Source organism: Tenrec ecaudatus, chromosome 14 (assembly GCF_050624435.1).
Source record: "Tenrec ecaudatus isolate mTenEca1 chromosome 14, mTenEca1.hap1, whole genome shotgun sequence".
Taxonomy (NCBI): domain Eukaryota; kingdom Metazoa; phylum Chordata; class Mammalia; order Afrosoricida; family Tenrecidae; genus Tenrec; species Tenrec ecaudatus.
The window spans coordinates 105,126,424-105,140,548 of record NC_134543.1 but is presented as its reverse complement, the minus strand read 5'-3'; the positions used below and the strand labels follow the sequence as shown (position 1 = coordinate 105,140,548).

At 40.5% G+C, this 14,125-nt stretch overlaps 1 protein-coding gene across 1 annotated transcript in view; it reads right to left on the bottom strand.

Moving 5' to 3' along the window:
* The window catches only part of WDR76 (WD repeat domain 76), a 33,925-nt gene that overhangs the window by 2,542 nt on the left and 17,258 nt on the right, over nt 1-14,125 (bottom strand). The window contains exons 9-12 of the mRNA XM_075531434.1: nt 9,327-9,485; nt 4,935-5,152; nt 3,012-3,164; nt 1,588-1,641 (exon numbers count right to left, since the gene is read on the bottom strand). Coding sequence (XP_075387549.1) covers nt 1,588-1,641; nt 3,012-3,164; nt 4,935-5,152; nt 9,327-9,485 — 584 coding nt within the window. The remainder of the gene's footprint in view (nt 1-1,587; nt 1,642-3,011; nt 3,165-4,934; nt 5,153-9,326; nt 9,486-14,125) is intronic.

Below are 14,125 nucleotides of genomic sequence, written 5' to 3'. Positions count from 1 at the left end.
GACACAACAATCATCACTCTCGTTAATTCTGGAAACAGAAATACATCAGAAACTGAAAGATTGAAGTGAAGAGTTTGAAATTAAATTTTTAAAAGGTGGAAAACTTCTGAAAAAGAGACTAACATATTTCAAGCTCTAAAACTCATGAAGCAACCGTCAAATGCTAGGGAGTTACCCCCCCCCAAAAAAAACACCACAACAGAATAAAGCTTCACTGGGCCTTCCGTAGTATGCATTTTTCCTGCTAGGTGAGCAACGAGCAACTCACTCTGAGTTAGTGTACCCAGTGGCATCGCCTGGGAAGGTTCCTGCTGGTCGGTAATTTTTTTCATAAAAGCAATTTCCCTCGAACCTCACTTTTTGTGATGGCTGATTTAAGAGAATAGTGAGCGGCTGTGAAATTTTGTTTCCTACTGAGGAAAAAAATACCACAGCAGATCTTGTGATGTTCACCACAGTTTACAAGGGCAGCGCTGCGGGAAACACTCAGGTGGTGAGCGGTTTTCTCATTTCAAAAAAGGCGAAATGCTGACTGAAGGCAAACCTCGTTCTAGATGTCCATCAACTTCCCCAACGGATGACAAAATTTGTGCATTGTGCTTGGAGACCTACGACAGACCATTAAAGAGATGGGGAAGTTATCTACACCATGTTGGAGTTCAGGTTAGCGGGTTTTAATGGAAGATTTGGGAATGAGAAGGGTCGCTGCAAACTGGTTTTGCCACCACAACAATGTACCTGTTCACGCAGCCATCTGTGTGCCAATTTTTGGCAAAAACAGCATGCCCCATGCACCTAACTCACCTGACCCCGCTCTGTGCAACTTCCTTTCGTTTCCTCTAATGCTGAGGGACATGAAAAGACAGTGATTTGACAACAGAGAAGAGGTGAAGAAAAAAACAAAGTGAGGTGCTGTCAGCCATCCAAAAAGATGAGTTTGAAAAGTGTTTCCAGAATGGGTTCGCAGATTTGACAAATTTATTAAGTGTAATGGAGAGTATTTTGAAGGTGATAAGGTTGTTTTGTAAAAAATTTACATGCATAACTTTGAGGAAAAATTCCGGGGTTTTTTGGGGTACCCCCTCATAGTATCACACCCTGCCAATTTCATAAATGCCGACCATAAGGGATACTATGGGCAAGTCAAGGAGTAAACATCTGTGTTTGACATGAAGCATGCACACATGCATTCAAAACAGCTCAGACAAGAAGCTGTGAATGAGATCAGAAGATGACATGAGTAATTCAGGACTAACTAAAATCATAACCTTAACCAAAAACATCTTCTCAGCAACACAGTAACTTGACAGAGATTAAACCCTCTATAGGTACAGGGAGCCTAGGAGTAAAAATCCTCTGAAAACAAAGAACCCTTCTGAGCAGAAACTAGGCCACAGAAACAATGCAATTATAATGAAGCAGGCCTGGCCCGGTGCTTTGTTCTGTTGTGCATACAGGGTCACACAGGGTCACTAAGAATCGGAACCAGCTCCGCGACCCCGAACAGCAGGCCTGGTCCATCTCTCTGACACACAGCACACCTGCACTTCCACCAGGGTCTACACGGCTGGACAAATGGAAACCTACCTGATGGTGGTGAGGAGAGGAAGCTGGGCAGTCAGGCAGCTGCTGTCAAAGATCCTGCAACATAAACATCAGAGGAAAAGCAACAAATTCTTTGTTATATTTTGAAAGTCTTCTGAAATAACCTCAGTGTATTTTAACAAGCTTCCTGATGGTTCATGACATGAAATATGACTTATTTTTAAATAAGAAGGCTGACGTTCTAACAAATCTCAGCTAACACATGTAGCAACAAAAAAAGTTACAAGGAAATACTATAAAGTTTGGCTTCATGTGGAAATTACTGGAATTTACTCTTAAATTATTACTCCACACTTAAAACCCAATCTGAACCCCCTGCCACTGAAAACAACCTAAAAGGAGGGAGGAGAATTGCCCTGGGCTTCCAAGGCTGTAAATCTTCCAGAAACAGATCGCCACGGCTTTCGCCCAGAGTGGCTGGTGCGATTCAAGTACCAAACTTCCCATTAGCAGCACAGCGTTTGAACCACTATGCCACCGGGCTCCTTTCCGATATAAAAGATACATCATAAGGGAAATCTGGACTTAAAACTATATCTAGGTTCTAATAAGGGACATATAAGAGGGATGCAGACTGAAATGAATAAATTCCAAAACTTGCATGGATCAAGAGCAATTTCCCCATTAGATTCATTACCCGGGGGTCTGACACTGTCATCTCCAAGAGCCAATGAGATAAAAGGCCAGGAATCAAGGTTAGTTCTTATGGAAGCAATTGGCTAAGAATCCAGGAGCCTCTACTGGTCACCCTGGCAGAAGGAAGCTAACCATATGATCACCACCTTCTCCCAATGCTCAGCTGTTCTGGCACGGTTTCTTAACAAGAGAACCTATCGTCTAGTCAGACTACAAGAAACCCAAGTCACTAACGGTTAATGGAACAGGAGAAGAATGTAGGTGAGCAGGAGGACAAAGGGGTAGTGCTTGAGACAAAGAACATAACATGAGTGGAAAGTGGATGCTGGGCTGCCATTTGGTGGTGAGCTCTCTTCATGCACCACCTGGTGATGCTCAGACTGCTGAACACTAACTGCAAAGGCATTCGACTATGTGAATCATAACAAATTAGAGATAACATTGCAAAGAATGGGAATTATAGAGCACTGAACTGTGCCCATATGGAACCTGTACACAGACCAAGGGGCAGTCGTCCGAACCAAACCAGACCCTGCGTGGCTTAAAATCAAGGAAGGTGTGTGTCAAGGCTGTACCCTTTCAATATATTTACTAACAGTGCTTAGCAAAGAACCTGAGAAGCTGGACTATTCAATAAAAACGCACAAAATAGACTTGAGAATCCTAAGGAAGTGACTACACTGGGAGCAATACACCAAGCTTCTGGTTTCCTGACACAATAGCTAGGCTAGCTAGATTCCTTAATACATACTTCTGCCTTCCAAATTTACCTCAGATTCGAGTCAGCACACGTGGTCAGTATTCTGTTACCAGTTAGAGCTGAAAAATAGGCAGAGGCGAGGCTCCTTGTATGCTGAGTCAAAGAAACCAAAGGCTGGCTTCCCCTGGGAGTCAGGTTTCTTACATCATAAATATGTACATCCCTGTAATGGGAAGGATAATGATCAGTGTTGCCATAAGACACAGAGCTGCCCTCTAGTGTAGGGCTAAACATAAGTTAGACACATTTAGTTACTTGCTACACTGGAGAACATTTAAGATAGAACTCTCTCATTGTCTGTATTAATTTTGTGAACATCGACATAGAAAACAATAGAGTATTAGGAAAATCCCAAACTGTAACAGCTGTCTGTAACCAGTGGATAGAGAGTTAATTTTCTACTTGGTTTTCCTGTCTCTCCAAAATAAAGTTACCACGGACCAACCTAAAAGCTAGGGGCCATGTAATTTATTTTTCTTCCCTAAAGATTAAAAATTCATAAATGATACCAAGGAAAACAAAAGTATGTATGTATCTGTTTCAATAATTTTACTATTAAACCTAAGAGAATTTCCTTTTTATGAAAATCGTATTTTTTTAAAAACCTCCCTGAGTTGTGCAGAAATGCAGGTTTCTTCTACATCATCTTACAGAGCACATTTTATGGAATGAACACAGGAAAAGACTATATAGTTGCTTGTTTGCCCTCCTTTTACCTTTTATTTTTTTAGTACTATTTTTACTGACTTATCTTACACATTCCGATATATCCACTCACATACAATTCTGCTGTTCAATCCCATTGGGTGGGGTTATACAATCATCAGTGCTTTCAGCTCCCCTTCCCCCCCTTCCCCAGTCCCCCCAGGGAAGCATTACTCCTGTCACAGACTCTGAGGGTCATCTAGCTTGACTTCCATGTACTGAGTGTTCGTAAATCTACAAATGAACACATACAAATCTAGCATGACTAATGAGGTAAAACACATAAAGCCCTTCGTAATAAGGGGAGGAAATCTTTAAAAAGAACTAGAGGATAGTTAAGTGGTTCTTCAATGCCATACCGCACCCTGGATTGATCATTAGCTCCCTGTGGCCCTTCTGAGGCGGACTGTCCAATTATCTCGCAGGTGGATTTGAGGTCTCTATTGCATCCACAGCCCTTCACATCGATTTGGTTGTATGTTTTTGAACTTCTGATACCTCTTCCCGTTGACACGTCATGATCACACAGGCTGGTGTGCTTCCTCCATGTGGGCTTTGTTGCTTCCCTGATAGCTGGCCGAGTGTTTAATTACCAATCTTTAAGACCCCAGATGCTTGTGTCTTTCGATAGCCAGGCACCTCAGCTTTCTTCACCTGATTTGCTTATGCACCCATTTTGTCTTCAGCGATCGTGTCAGAAAGGTGAGTATGCCACATTAGAACAAACCATTCTTGTACTGGGGCAAGATTTATGTAGAAGCCCAAAGTCCGTCTGCTTCCTTGTTACGTATGCATACATATACATATTTAAACAAATACACACACATATATCTCCCTCACCATATCCCACTGTTACATTTACCCATCTTTCACCTCCCACTAATTCCTCTCATTTTCCCTATTTAAATGACGAGAAGTTTTGTGTAAAGGTTGCCTACTTACTGGGAGTAAATCGGAGTGATCCTAATTCCTTTGGAGTAAACTAGTGCTTGTATTAAGCCTCTCGTTAAAATTTGAAAAGGTGAAAATCTCAGTGAAATAGGTGAATGTTCCCTGACTATTCAGGTGACCACACACACTAAAAACAACAACAAACCTTTCACTCAGTGGATAAAAAAAAAATTTACCCCTTAGGCATCACAAAAGTCAGATGGTCTTTGAAAACTCAGGTAAAAATGTATTCCTGGCATTAATGGGCCCAAATCTTAAAATATGATCAAAATCATACCTCGATCCTGCAGTAACAAAATACTGTCTATGCACTGGGTGGACATGAACAGTTCTTATTTTTTCCAAAGAACACTGGATAAATTTCTCATGAGACGTTCCGGGTGTTCGTCTATCCACTATGGACACGTTCCCTTCCCAGTGGCCCACGACTAAAGTGCAGGCATCTTCTGCCAAGAAGTCAAAGGAAGAAAAGGCACTGCTGTCATCTCTATAGACCTAGGGATAAAAGTAACAATTGAGCTTGTTTGTATTAATACAGCAAACCGTGCACACAAATAACCTTTATGCTCCCACCATCCCATACAAAAGGCACAGGACAGACAGCCCCTGGTAGAAACGGCATTTGTCAACACTCAGTGGTGCATGGTCCTACATCAGGGCCACAGCCCAAATTTCTAGAAACAAATAAACCTCTGTTCCAGATCTTCCTGTGAAGCTTACAAGACCATGAATAAAATCTAAATTTTATAAACTTGAAATTGTATCTTTTTTTTTCTTTGCTTGGATGCAATGTAATCCTAAAAAGTTACACAGTACCACTCTATGTGGGTGCACGTCTCCTCAAAACACACCCCATTGAAGTTCCAGCCCAGTCCCGCCCTCTTGTGGTTATGAAATTGTATCTTACTATATCAAGAAACAAGACCAATAAAATACAATACAGAAGGCTGAGTGCTCGTCTACTCTTGAAGTGTAAATTTATATTTTGATGGCTACTTAGGTTATACCTATCGAAATTGATCATACTTATACTCTTGATTTTAATAATTTCACTAAGATATACGCAAGGATGTCTACTCCAAGACTGTTTGTAATAGCAGCAAGCCACCTAAATGTCAACCAAAAAACACCTGGCTAAATAATTGGCTTGATTACATGTATCTATTCTGAAAGTCTATACAATGCTAACAATAATGAGGTAGACTTGTATTACTTCCTGTCCAAGGTAGACTATCTAGGAGAGTAAAGAAGCAAGTTGCAAGAGTGTGTTTATAATATGAACCCATCAGTATGAACCAAAGAAAGGGGGGAACTCTAGGTATCTGCATGCTTTGTGAGTAGACCGTCACTTTCTGGAGACAGACTCAGGAACTACAACAATCTTTTACCCCTAGAGAGTGGGGAAAGGGAAGGCAGACTGACGCAGCATACTCTATGTACTGCAGATATTTTCTCATGAGCATGTACAGGGGCTTCAACAAGTCTGCAGAAAGATGGAATATTTCCATGAATTTTTGAAGCCCCCTAGCATAATGATCAGAAATAAATACCTGCACCAGGTAAGAGAAAATAATACCATTCATATTATTGAATCATGAATTGCAGCTGATTCTTCACTTTAACAGTCTTAGTAGAAACAGATTAATATAGCGCTGGTATCACACACCCAAAATATCCCAAATACAAACAAAATTTGAGATATCCAGTCTGCATATTACAGTGACTAGGACATGGGTTCTGAGTCATACAGACTTGCACAAAGTCTAGTTCGACCACTTATGTCCTTAAGCAAATTCATAAACCTCTCTGCCTCAGTATTTTCAAGTTACATGAGGGTAACATTATCCAGTATTACCAGCTAACGATTCATAAGAGGTTTTCACAACAATTATCAAGAGGGGAAAAGGACATAGGTAAGTATCAAATAAACGATCTCTGTTTCCTCTAATTTTCAGTAATTACATTAGTCTGATCAGTAACACCTGAGTACGGAGCAGCTGGTGGGTTCAAACTATCAACACTTCAGTTAGCAGTGGCGTGCTTGCTTTAACCACTGCACCAGGGCTGCTTGAAGACAGACCTCACATAAGCCTCTCTTAAAAATCAAAAACTGCAAAAAAAACAACAACGATATAAGTGTGTGTATGTATGTGTATATATGTTTATATGTATATGTATATATATACCATATTAAATGAAGGGGGAAGTGCAGAGTGGAGACCCAAGGCCCAAGTGTCGGCCAATGGAGATCCCCTCATAGAGGCGTTTAGGAGAGGAGATGGGTTAATTAGGGTGCGAGGTAGTACCGATGAAGAACACAGCTTTCCCCCAGATCCTGGATGCTTCCTCCCCCCAACTACCATGATCCGAATTCTACCTTGCAGGCCTGGATAGGACAGAGGCTGTACACTGGTACATATGAGGGCTGGAGGTACAGGGAATCCAGGGTGGATGATACCTTCAGGACCAAGGGTGTGAGGGACGATGCTGGGAGAGTGGAGGGTGAGTGGGTTGGAAAGGGGGAACTGATTACAAGGATCCACATGTGACCTCTTCCCTGGGAGAGGGACAGCAGAGAAGGGGGGAAGGGAGACTCCGGATAGGGCAAGATATGACAAAATAACGAGGTATAAATTACCAAGGGCACATGAGGGAGGGGGGAAAGGGGAGGGAGGGGAAAAAAAAAAAAAGGACCTGATGCAAGGGCCTTAAGTGGAGAGCAAATGCCTTGAGACTGATTGGGGCAGGGAATGTATGGATGTGCTTTATACAATTGATGTATGTATATGTATGGATGGTGATAAGAGTTGTATGAGTCCCTAATAAAATGTAAAAAAAGAAAAGAGGAGAAAAAAATGATTAGGGCAAAGACTGTACAGATGTGCTTTATACAATTGATGTATGTATATGTATGAACTATGATAAGAATTGTATGAGCCCCTAATAAATTGTTAAAATTAAAAAAAAAATCAAAAACTACTAACTCTCAGCAGGAAGCAAAAACCTCCAATTATAAGCAAGATCATCGGTGAAGAACAAGAAGTGAAATACTATACCAAAATTAAGATAATGATTGGTAAACCTTTTAAAAAGTAGTTATGAAGCAGAATATTTAAAATTATTACAAAGACATCATCATGTGTTCTTTTTGAGTGCGAGTTTTGATAACAACTTAAAGCAAAAATTAGATCATCAATAAGTAGTCCTTACAAAGCAACCTCAGTGCCAAGTGTCCTCTTCTCTTCACTATTTAATCACATAGATATTTTACTTACATTGAGGACCTCTAAAAAAATTTTAAAGTGAAAATAAAGAATAAAAACGTACATCTTGACTATCCTAAATTTCAAAGATTAAATTCATACTGAAAAAGAAAAAAGTTTGAAAGGATTCTCTTAAGGAACTCTAAAGTGATTACACAAATCTGAACACCCAACCAAATGTTCACTGTAAGCATTCACCAGACCAATACAGTGAAGGGGACTCCGGGATTTGAAAGTGTCTGTCCTGCTCTACCACAGACCAAATGGATGAGGAAACCTCCAACGAGTTGTCTATGATCTAGGTAGAAGGAAGGGTAGTGTAGGCCAAAGATCCTTCAGCTGTTCTTAAACAGACTTGGACTCACTTCAGTTTGCCAGTTAGACCAGCACAGGAAAAGACCTATCCTCAAGAAGTGGTTACAAACAAGCCTGGCCTGAAGTCTTCTAAACAAATCTCCATAGGTGGCCATTCTTTGCCTGGGTATAATTATATAGCAGTTTCTCATTCCAAACTCCCCAGATCGGAAGCTGAGTGCATCTTCTATGGCACATAACGACTTATATAAGAGGTCTTAGTTGGGGCAATGAATGTACAAATGTGCTTTACACAATTGATGTATGGATGGATTGTGATAAGAGTTGTATGAGGCCCTAATAAAATGATTTTTTTTAAAAGATGTCTTAGTTGAAAGGTTACAGAAAACCAGAATACACACTTTCTATTTATGTTGCAAGCCAAAGTTTTAGGCATGTGTAATACAGAGCCTTCTTTTTCGCTGCCACTTTACCAAAAACAAGAGGAAGCCCTCAAAGAGATGGACTGACATCGTGGCTGGCTGTCGGAGGACTGCCCAGGACAGTGCTTTATTCTGCTGTGTATCAGGTCGCTAGCAGACAGCGGCAGCACCCAACAACATATAACCATTATGTGATGAATTTCTTTGGTCTCTTTTTATCAAGTCGTAGACTCAAGTCCGCAAAGACCAGGAATGGTGAACACAATTATCACAATATTCTAATCTTTTTTTCCCCTGAATGAAATAGAAATACCAAGTCTTCAGCCTAAAAATCAGTACTGCATTTCACCACTTTGCAATATAATCATAATAAAAACCAACACTCACCACGTGCCAGACTGTTCAAAGCACTGAATTTGCATTAGCTCATTCAACCCTCACAACCATCTATGGAGACTGCGGCATAGAGACTAAGTAATTAGCCAAACTCACACAAAATCGTAACTGATGGTCTGGGATCTGAACTTAGGCAGAGTAGTCCTAAAGTAGCTACGTTACACTATGTCCTCCCCATCTGACTGATAAAATAATCATTCGTGTCTTTAAAAAATCAGTAACAATTTCAAAAAGAGTCATTTGAAACCAGAACATAATCATATTAACGCTTACCTCATCAAATACAGCTGTGGAAAAATCTCCGCAACGTACTGTGCCATCGTAACTCAGCGACAGTATGTGGGCCGGGTTGGCAGGTGAAAAGTACAGGCAGCTAACTGGCCGACTATGGGGCTGGAAAACATACACACCATCTTCTTTCGGCTGTTGGCTCTGGAAGAGTTTGTATAGGAGACAGAGAATGGTGAAAAGTAGTAATATTTACTGTCATTAGGGCATTAAACCATTACATCAGGATTATACTGTCTCTTCTCAGTCTATAATTGTATCCACCCTCATTTTCAGAAAGTCACACCTGAACACTTTACACTGTCACTAAATTATTTTTCACTAGTTTTCAAAGCCAATGATAGTACACTAGATCTTTTAATAACCCAGAGGAAAAAATGTTCACTTGAACTGCAATTCATGATATTCTCAAGAAATGAGAAATCTACTCAGTATAATTCCTTACAGCCAAAGACGATGTAATCAGTACCAGATCACTCTGCTTTCTAAGTATACTTCTATGTAGCATTACTAGTATAGCACTCGCAGAATTTTTATAAGATGGTGGGCTCCAGCACAAAATGGTCAATATTTTGTCCTCAAAACAGACCTTGAAGGTAAACAAGCGGCCATCTAGCTCAGAAGCAACAAAGCCCACATGGAAGAAAAACACCAGCCTCTGTGATCACGAGGTGTCTGTAGAAGGGATCAGGTGTCAGGCATCAAAGAACAAAAACTCCTATCATTGTGAACGAGGGGGAGTGCAGAGTGGAAACTCAAAGCCCATCTGTCGGCAACTGGATATCCCCTTACAGAAGGGTCGCAGGGACGAGCCAGTCAGGGTGCGATGGAGCAACAATGAAATACAACTTTCCTCCAGTTCCTAAATGCTTCCTCCCTACCCACTATCATGATCCCAATTCTACCTTACAAATCTGGCTAGACCAGAGGATGTACACTGGTACAGATAGGAACTGGAAACACAGTGAATCCAGGGCGGATGATCCCTTCGGGATCAGTGGTGAGAGTGGCGATACCGGGAGGGTAGAGGAAAGGTAGGGTTGAAAGGGGGAACCGATTACAAGGATCTACATATAACCTCCTCCCTGAGGGATGGACAATAGAAAAGTAGGTGAAGGGGGACGTCAGACAGTCTAAGATATAACAAAATAATAAACAATAAATTATCAAGGGTTCATGAGGGAGGGGGAACAGGGAGAAATGGGGAAAAATAAAGAGCTGATGCCAGGGGCTTAAGTGGAGAGCAAATGTTTTGAGGATGATGAGAGCAATGAATATACAAATGTGCTTTACACAATTAATGTATGTATGGATTGTGATCAGAGTTGTTATGTGCCCCTAATGATTTAAAACAAAAACAAAACAAAAAATAGACCTTAAAAATGCATTCGTTTTTACTTAACCAATAATTTGAATTATTATCACATTTTAAAAATTATTCTTTTCTACAACTGTTACAATAACTTCTAAAAAGTAAATTTTCAGATATGAACAAGCTTCAAAAGGGGGCTTCAAAAATTCCCTATCTTTAATTCTAATTTCTCCACAAACTTTGTGAAGCCCCTATTGTATTTCTATGTCATGTCATATAAGCTAGGACAACTATTACTTCCAAACGTGCTTTTAGGCTCTTCTGCAATACTCAAGAATTTGGATGCTCTTTTAAATAAAGACTAGATATGATTAATCATTTTACTGGGGCTCGTACAATTCTTATCACAATCCATACATCCATCCATCGTGTCAAGCACATTTGTACATTTGTTGCCATCATCATTCTCAAAACATTTGCTTTCTACTTGAGCCCTTACTCAAGGCTGCTCATTTTCCCCCTCCCTCATGAACCCTTCATAGTTCATAAATTATTATTATTTTGTAAGAATAGATTTTTTTAAAGGAAAGAAGGGGAAGAAAATAAAAAGGACAACATTATAATAATATACAGTTCTTCTCTGACCCAGGGTGAGCCACTGTTACAGCTTGACATATTTGCTTATAGGAAAAAAAATAACCCTCTCTCCCTTGTTAATAAGAATTTAAACAATGCAGATTACACAAAGATTAAAGTGTTTTTTTAAGTATTTAAAACATCACCCCAAACCCAAAATGATCACTGAGAGAGTGATCACTACAGATACCTGCATGAGCCTATACAGATGGAATGAGAGGGGAAGAGAGAAATTCAGAAAAAATACAATTGTACAGCTCTTCTTGTTATGATGGAACTACTGAATTGTATAGTTTGTGAATTATATGCCAACCAAACTTTTTAAAAATTTAGAAACAAAAAACCAAAATTCAGAAAAAAGTAGACCATGAAATACATCTATCACTTTAATAGTACTGATTTTAACTATACTTCACAGTATGATAAAAGAAAAATCAGTGAGTTAATTTCTAAACCTACTATTTCTTCATACGCAAAAGAAATTGACTAAAAAATGGAAAAAATATAAAATAAACACCAAAGTGGCTACAGTTATTGTGTTTTCTAATTATTTTTAACTACAGGAGCATCTCCATTTTAGGTAATCCTTATCGCTTGAGAAATTATTCTTACATTTGCCAGCATCTCCTTACTTTACTAAGCTCTAAAATGTCCAAGTTGATAACATTCACACTCAGTTCTGTAACTGTAATGCATGTCTTATTACGGAGTCAGTACTCACCAATCCTTTTGTTAAAACTTCTTCATTCCTGAATTCATTGTGATTAATTCTTAACTAGCTGGTATTTGCTGTTAAGCAGTTTTTCTTTTTGTTTAATTTTACTTTATTGGGGGCTCTTATAGCTTTTATCACAATCCATACATACATCCACTGTGTCACAACACCTGTATATGTTGTCATCATCTTTTCCAAAACACTTTCTTTCTACTTGAGCCCTTGGTATTAGCTCATTTTTTCCCTCCCTCCCTGATGAACCCTTGGAAATTATTTAAAATTTTTTCCCATGTCTTACATCAACCACTGTCTCCCTATACCCACTTTTCTGTTGTCCATCCCCCAGGAGGGGGACCATACATCAATTATTCTGACCAGTGCCCCTTTACTACTCCCCCCTTCCCTTTCCCTCCTAGTATTGCTACTCCCCGTATTGGTCCTAAGGAGTTTATCTGTCCTGGATTCCCTGTGCTGTGAGCTCATATCTGTTCCAGTATACATGTTCTGGTCTAGGCAGATTTGTAAGGTAGAATTGGGGTCTTAATAGTTGGGGAGGAGGAAGCATTAAAGAACTAGAGGACAAAGATAAACAAGCGGCCATCTAGCTCAGAAGCAACAAAGTCCACATGGAAGAACACACCAGCCTGTGTGATCACGTGGTCCCAAAGGGATCAGTTACCAGGCATCAAAGAACAAAAAATCATATCATTGACTGCACACCTCCATGATAGGATCGCTGAAGACAAATGGGTGCATAAGCAAATGTGGTGAAGAAAGCTGATGGTGCCCGGCTATCAAATGAGATAGTGTCTGGGGTCTTAAAGGCTTGAAGGTGATCAAGCGGCCATCTAGCTCAGAAGCAAAGAAGCCCACATGGAAGAAGCACACCGGCCAGTGCGATCACGAGGTGCCCAAGGGACCAGGTATAAGGCATCATGCAAAAAAAAAAAAGATATGTGTGTGTATGTATGTGTACATATGTGTATATGTATATATGTATGTGTATATATGTATATATATATCATATTAAATGAAGGGGGAAGTGCAGAGTGGAGACCCAAGGCCCAAGTGTCAACCAATGGAAATCCCCTCATAGAGGGGTTTAGGAGAGATGGGTTAATTAGGGTGTGAGGTAGTATCGATGAAGAACACAGCTTTCCCCCGGATCCTGGATGCTTCCTCCCCCCAACTACCATGATCCGAATTCTACCTTGCAGGGCTGGATAGGACAGAGGCTGTACACTGGTGCATATGAGGGTTGGAGGTACAGGGAATCCAGGGTGGATGATACCTTCAGGACCAAGGGTGTGAGGGACGATGCTGGGAGAGTGGAGGGTGAGTGGGTTGGAAAGGGGGAACTGATTACAAGGATCCACATGTGACCGCCTCCCTGGGAGAGGGACAGCAGAGAAGGGGGGAAGGGAGACTCCGGATAGGGCAAGATATGACAAAACAACGATGTATAAATTACCAAGGGCATATGAGGGAGGGGGGAATGGGGAGGGAGGGGGGAAAAAAAAAGAGGACCTGATGCAAGGGGCTTAAGTGGAGAGCAAATGCCTTGAGAATGATTGGGGCAGGGAATGTATGGATGTGCTTTATACAATTGATGTATGTATATGTATGGATCGTGGTAAGAGTTGTATGAGTCCCTAATAAAATGGAAAAAAAAAAAAAAAAGAACTAGAGGACAGCTGTGTGTTTCATCAGTGCTATACTGTACCCGACTGGCCCGTCTCTTCCTTGTAGCCCTGCTGACCGGGGTGTCTAATTAACTACTGGAGAGCCTTGGGTCTCTATTCTGCCCTCCCCCTCATTCACATTGTTATGATTTTTTGTTTTTGTTTTGGGTCTTTGAGGCCTGATACCGGATCCCATCAACCTCTCATGATCACACAGGCTGGTGTGTTCTTCCATGTGAGCTTTGTTGCTTCTGAGCTAGATGGCCGCTTGTTTATCTTCAGGCCTTCAAGACCCCAGATGCTGTATCTTTAGACAGCCAGACACCATCAGTTATAAGCAGTTTTTCAAGAGGTTCCTTAGTCCTGAATGGCCTAAGTTTTTTTTTTTTCCCAAGTGAGAATACTACTTGTTGCCTTTATGTTACAAGCACATCTTAGG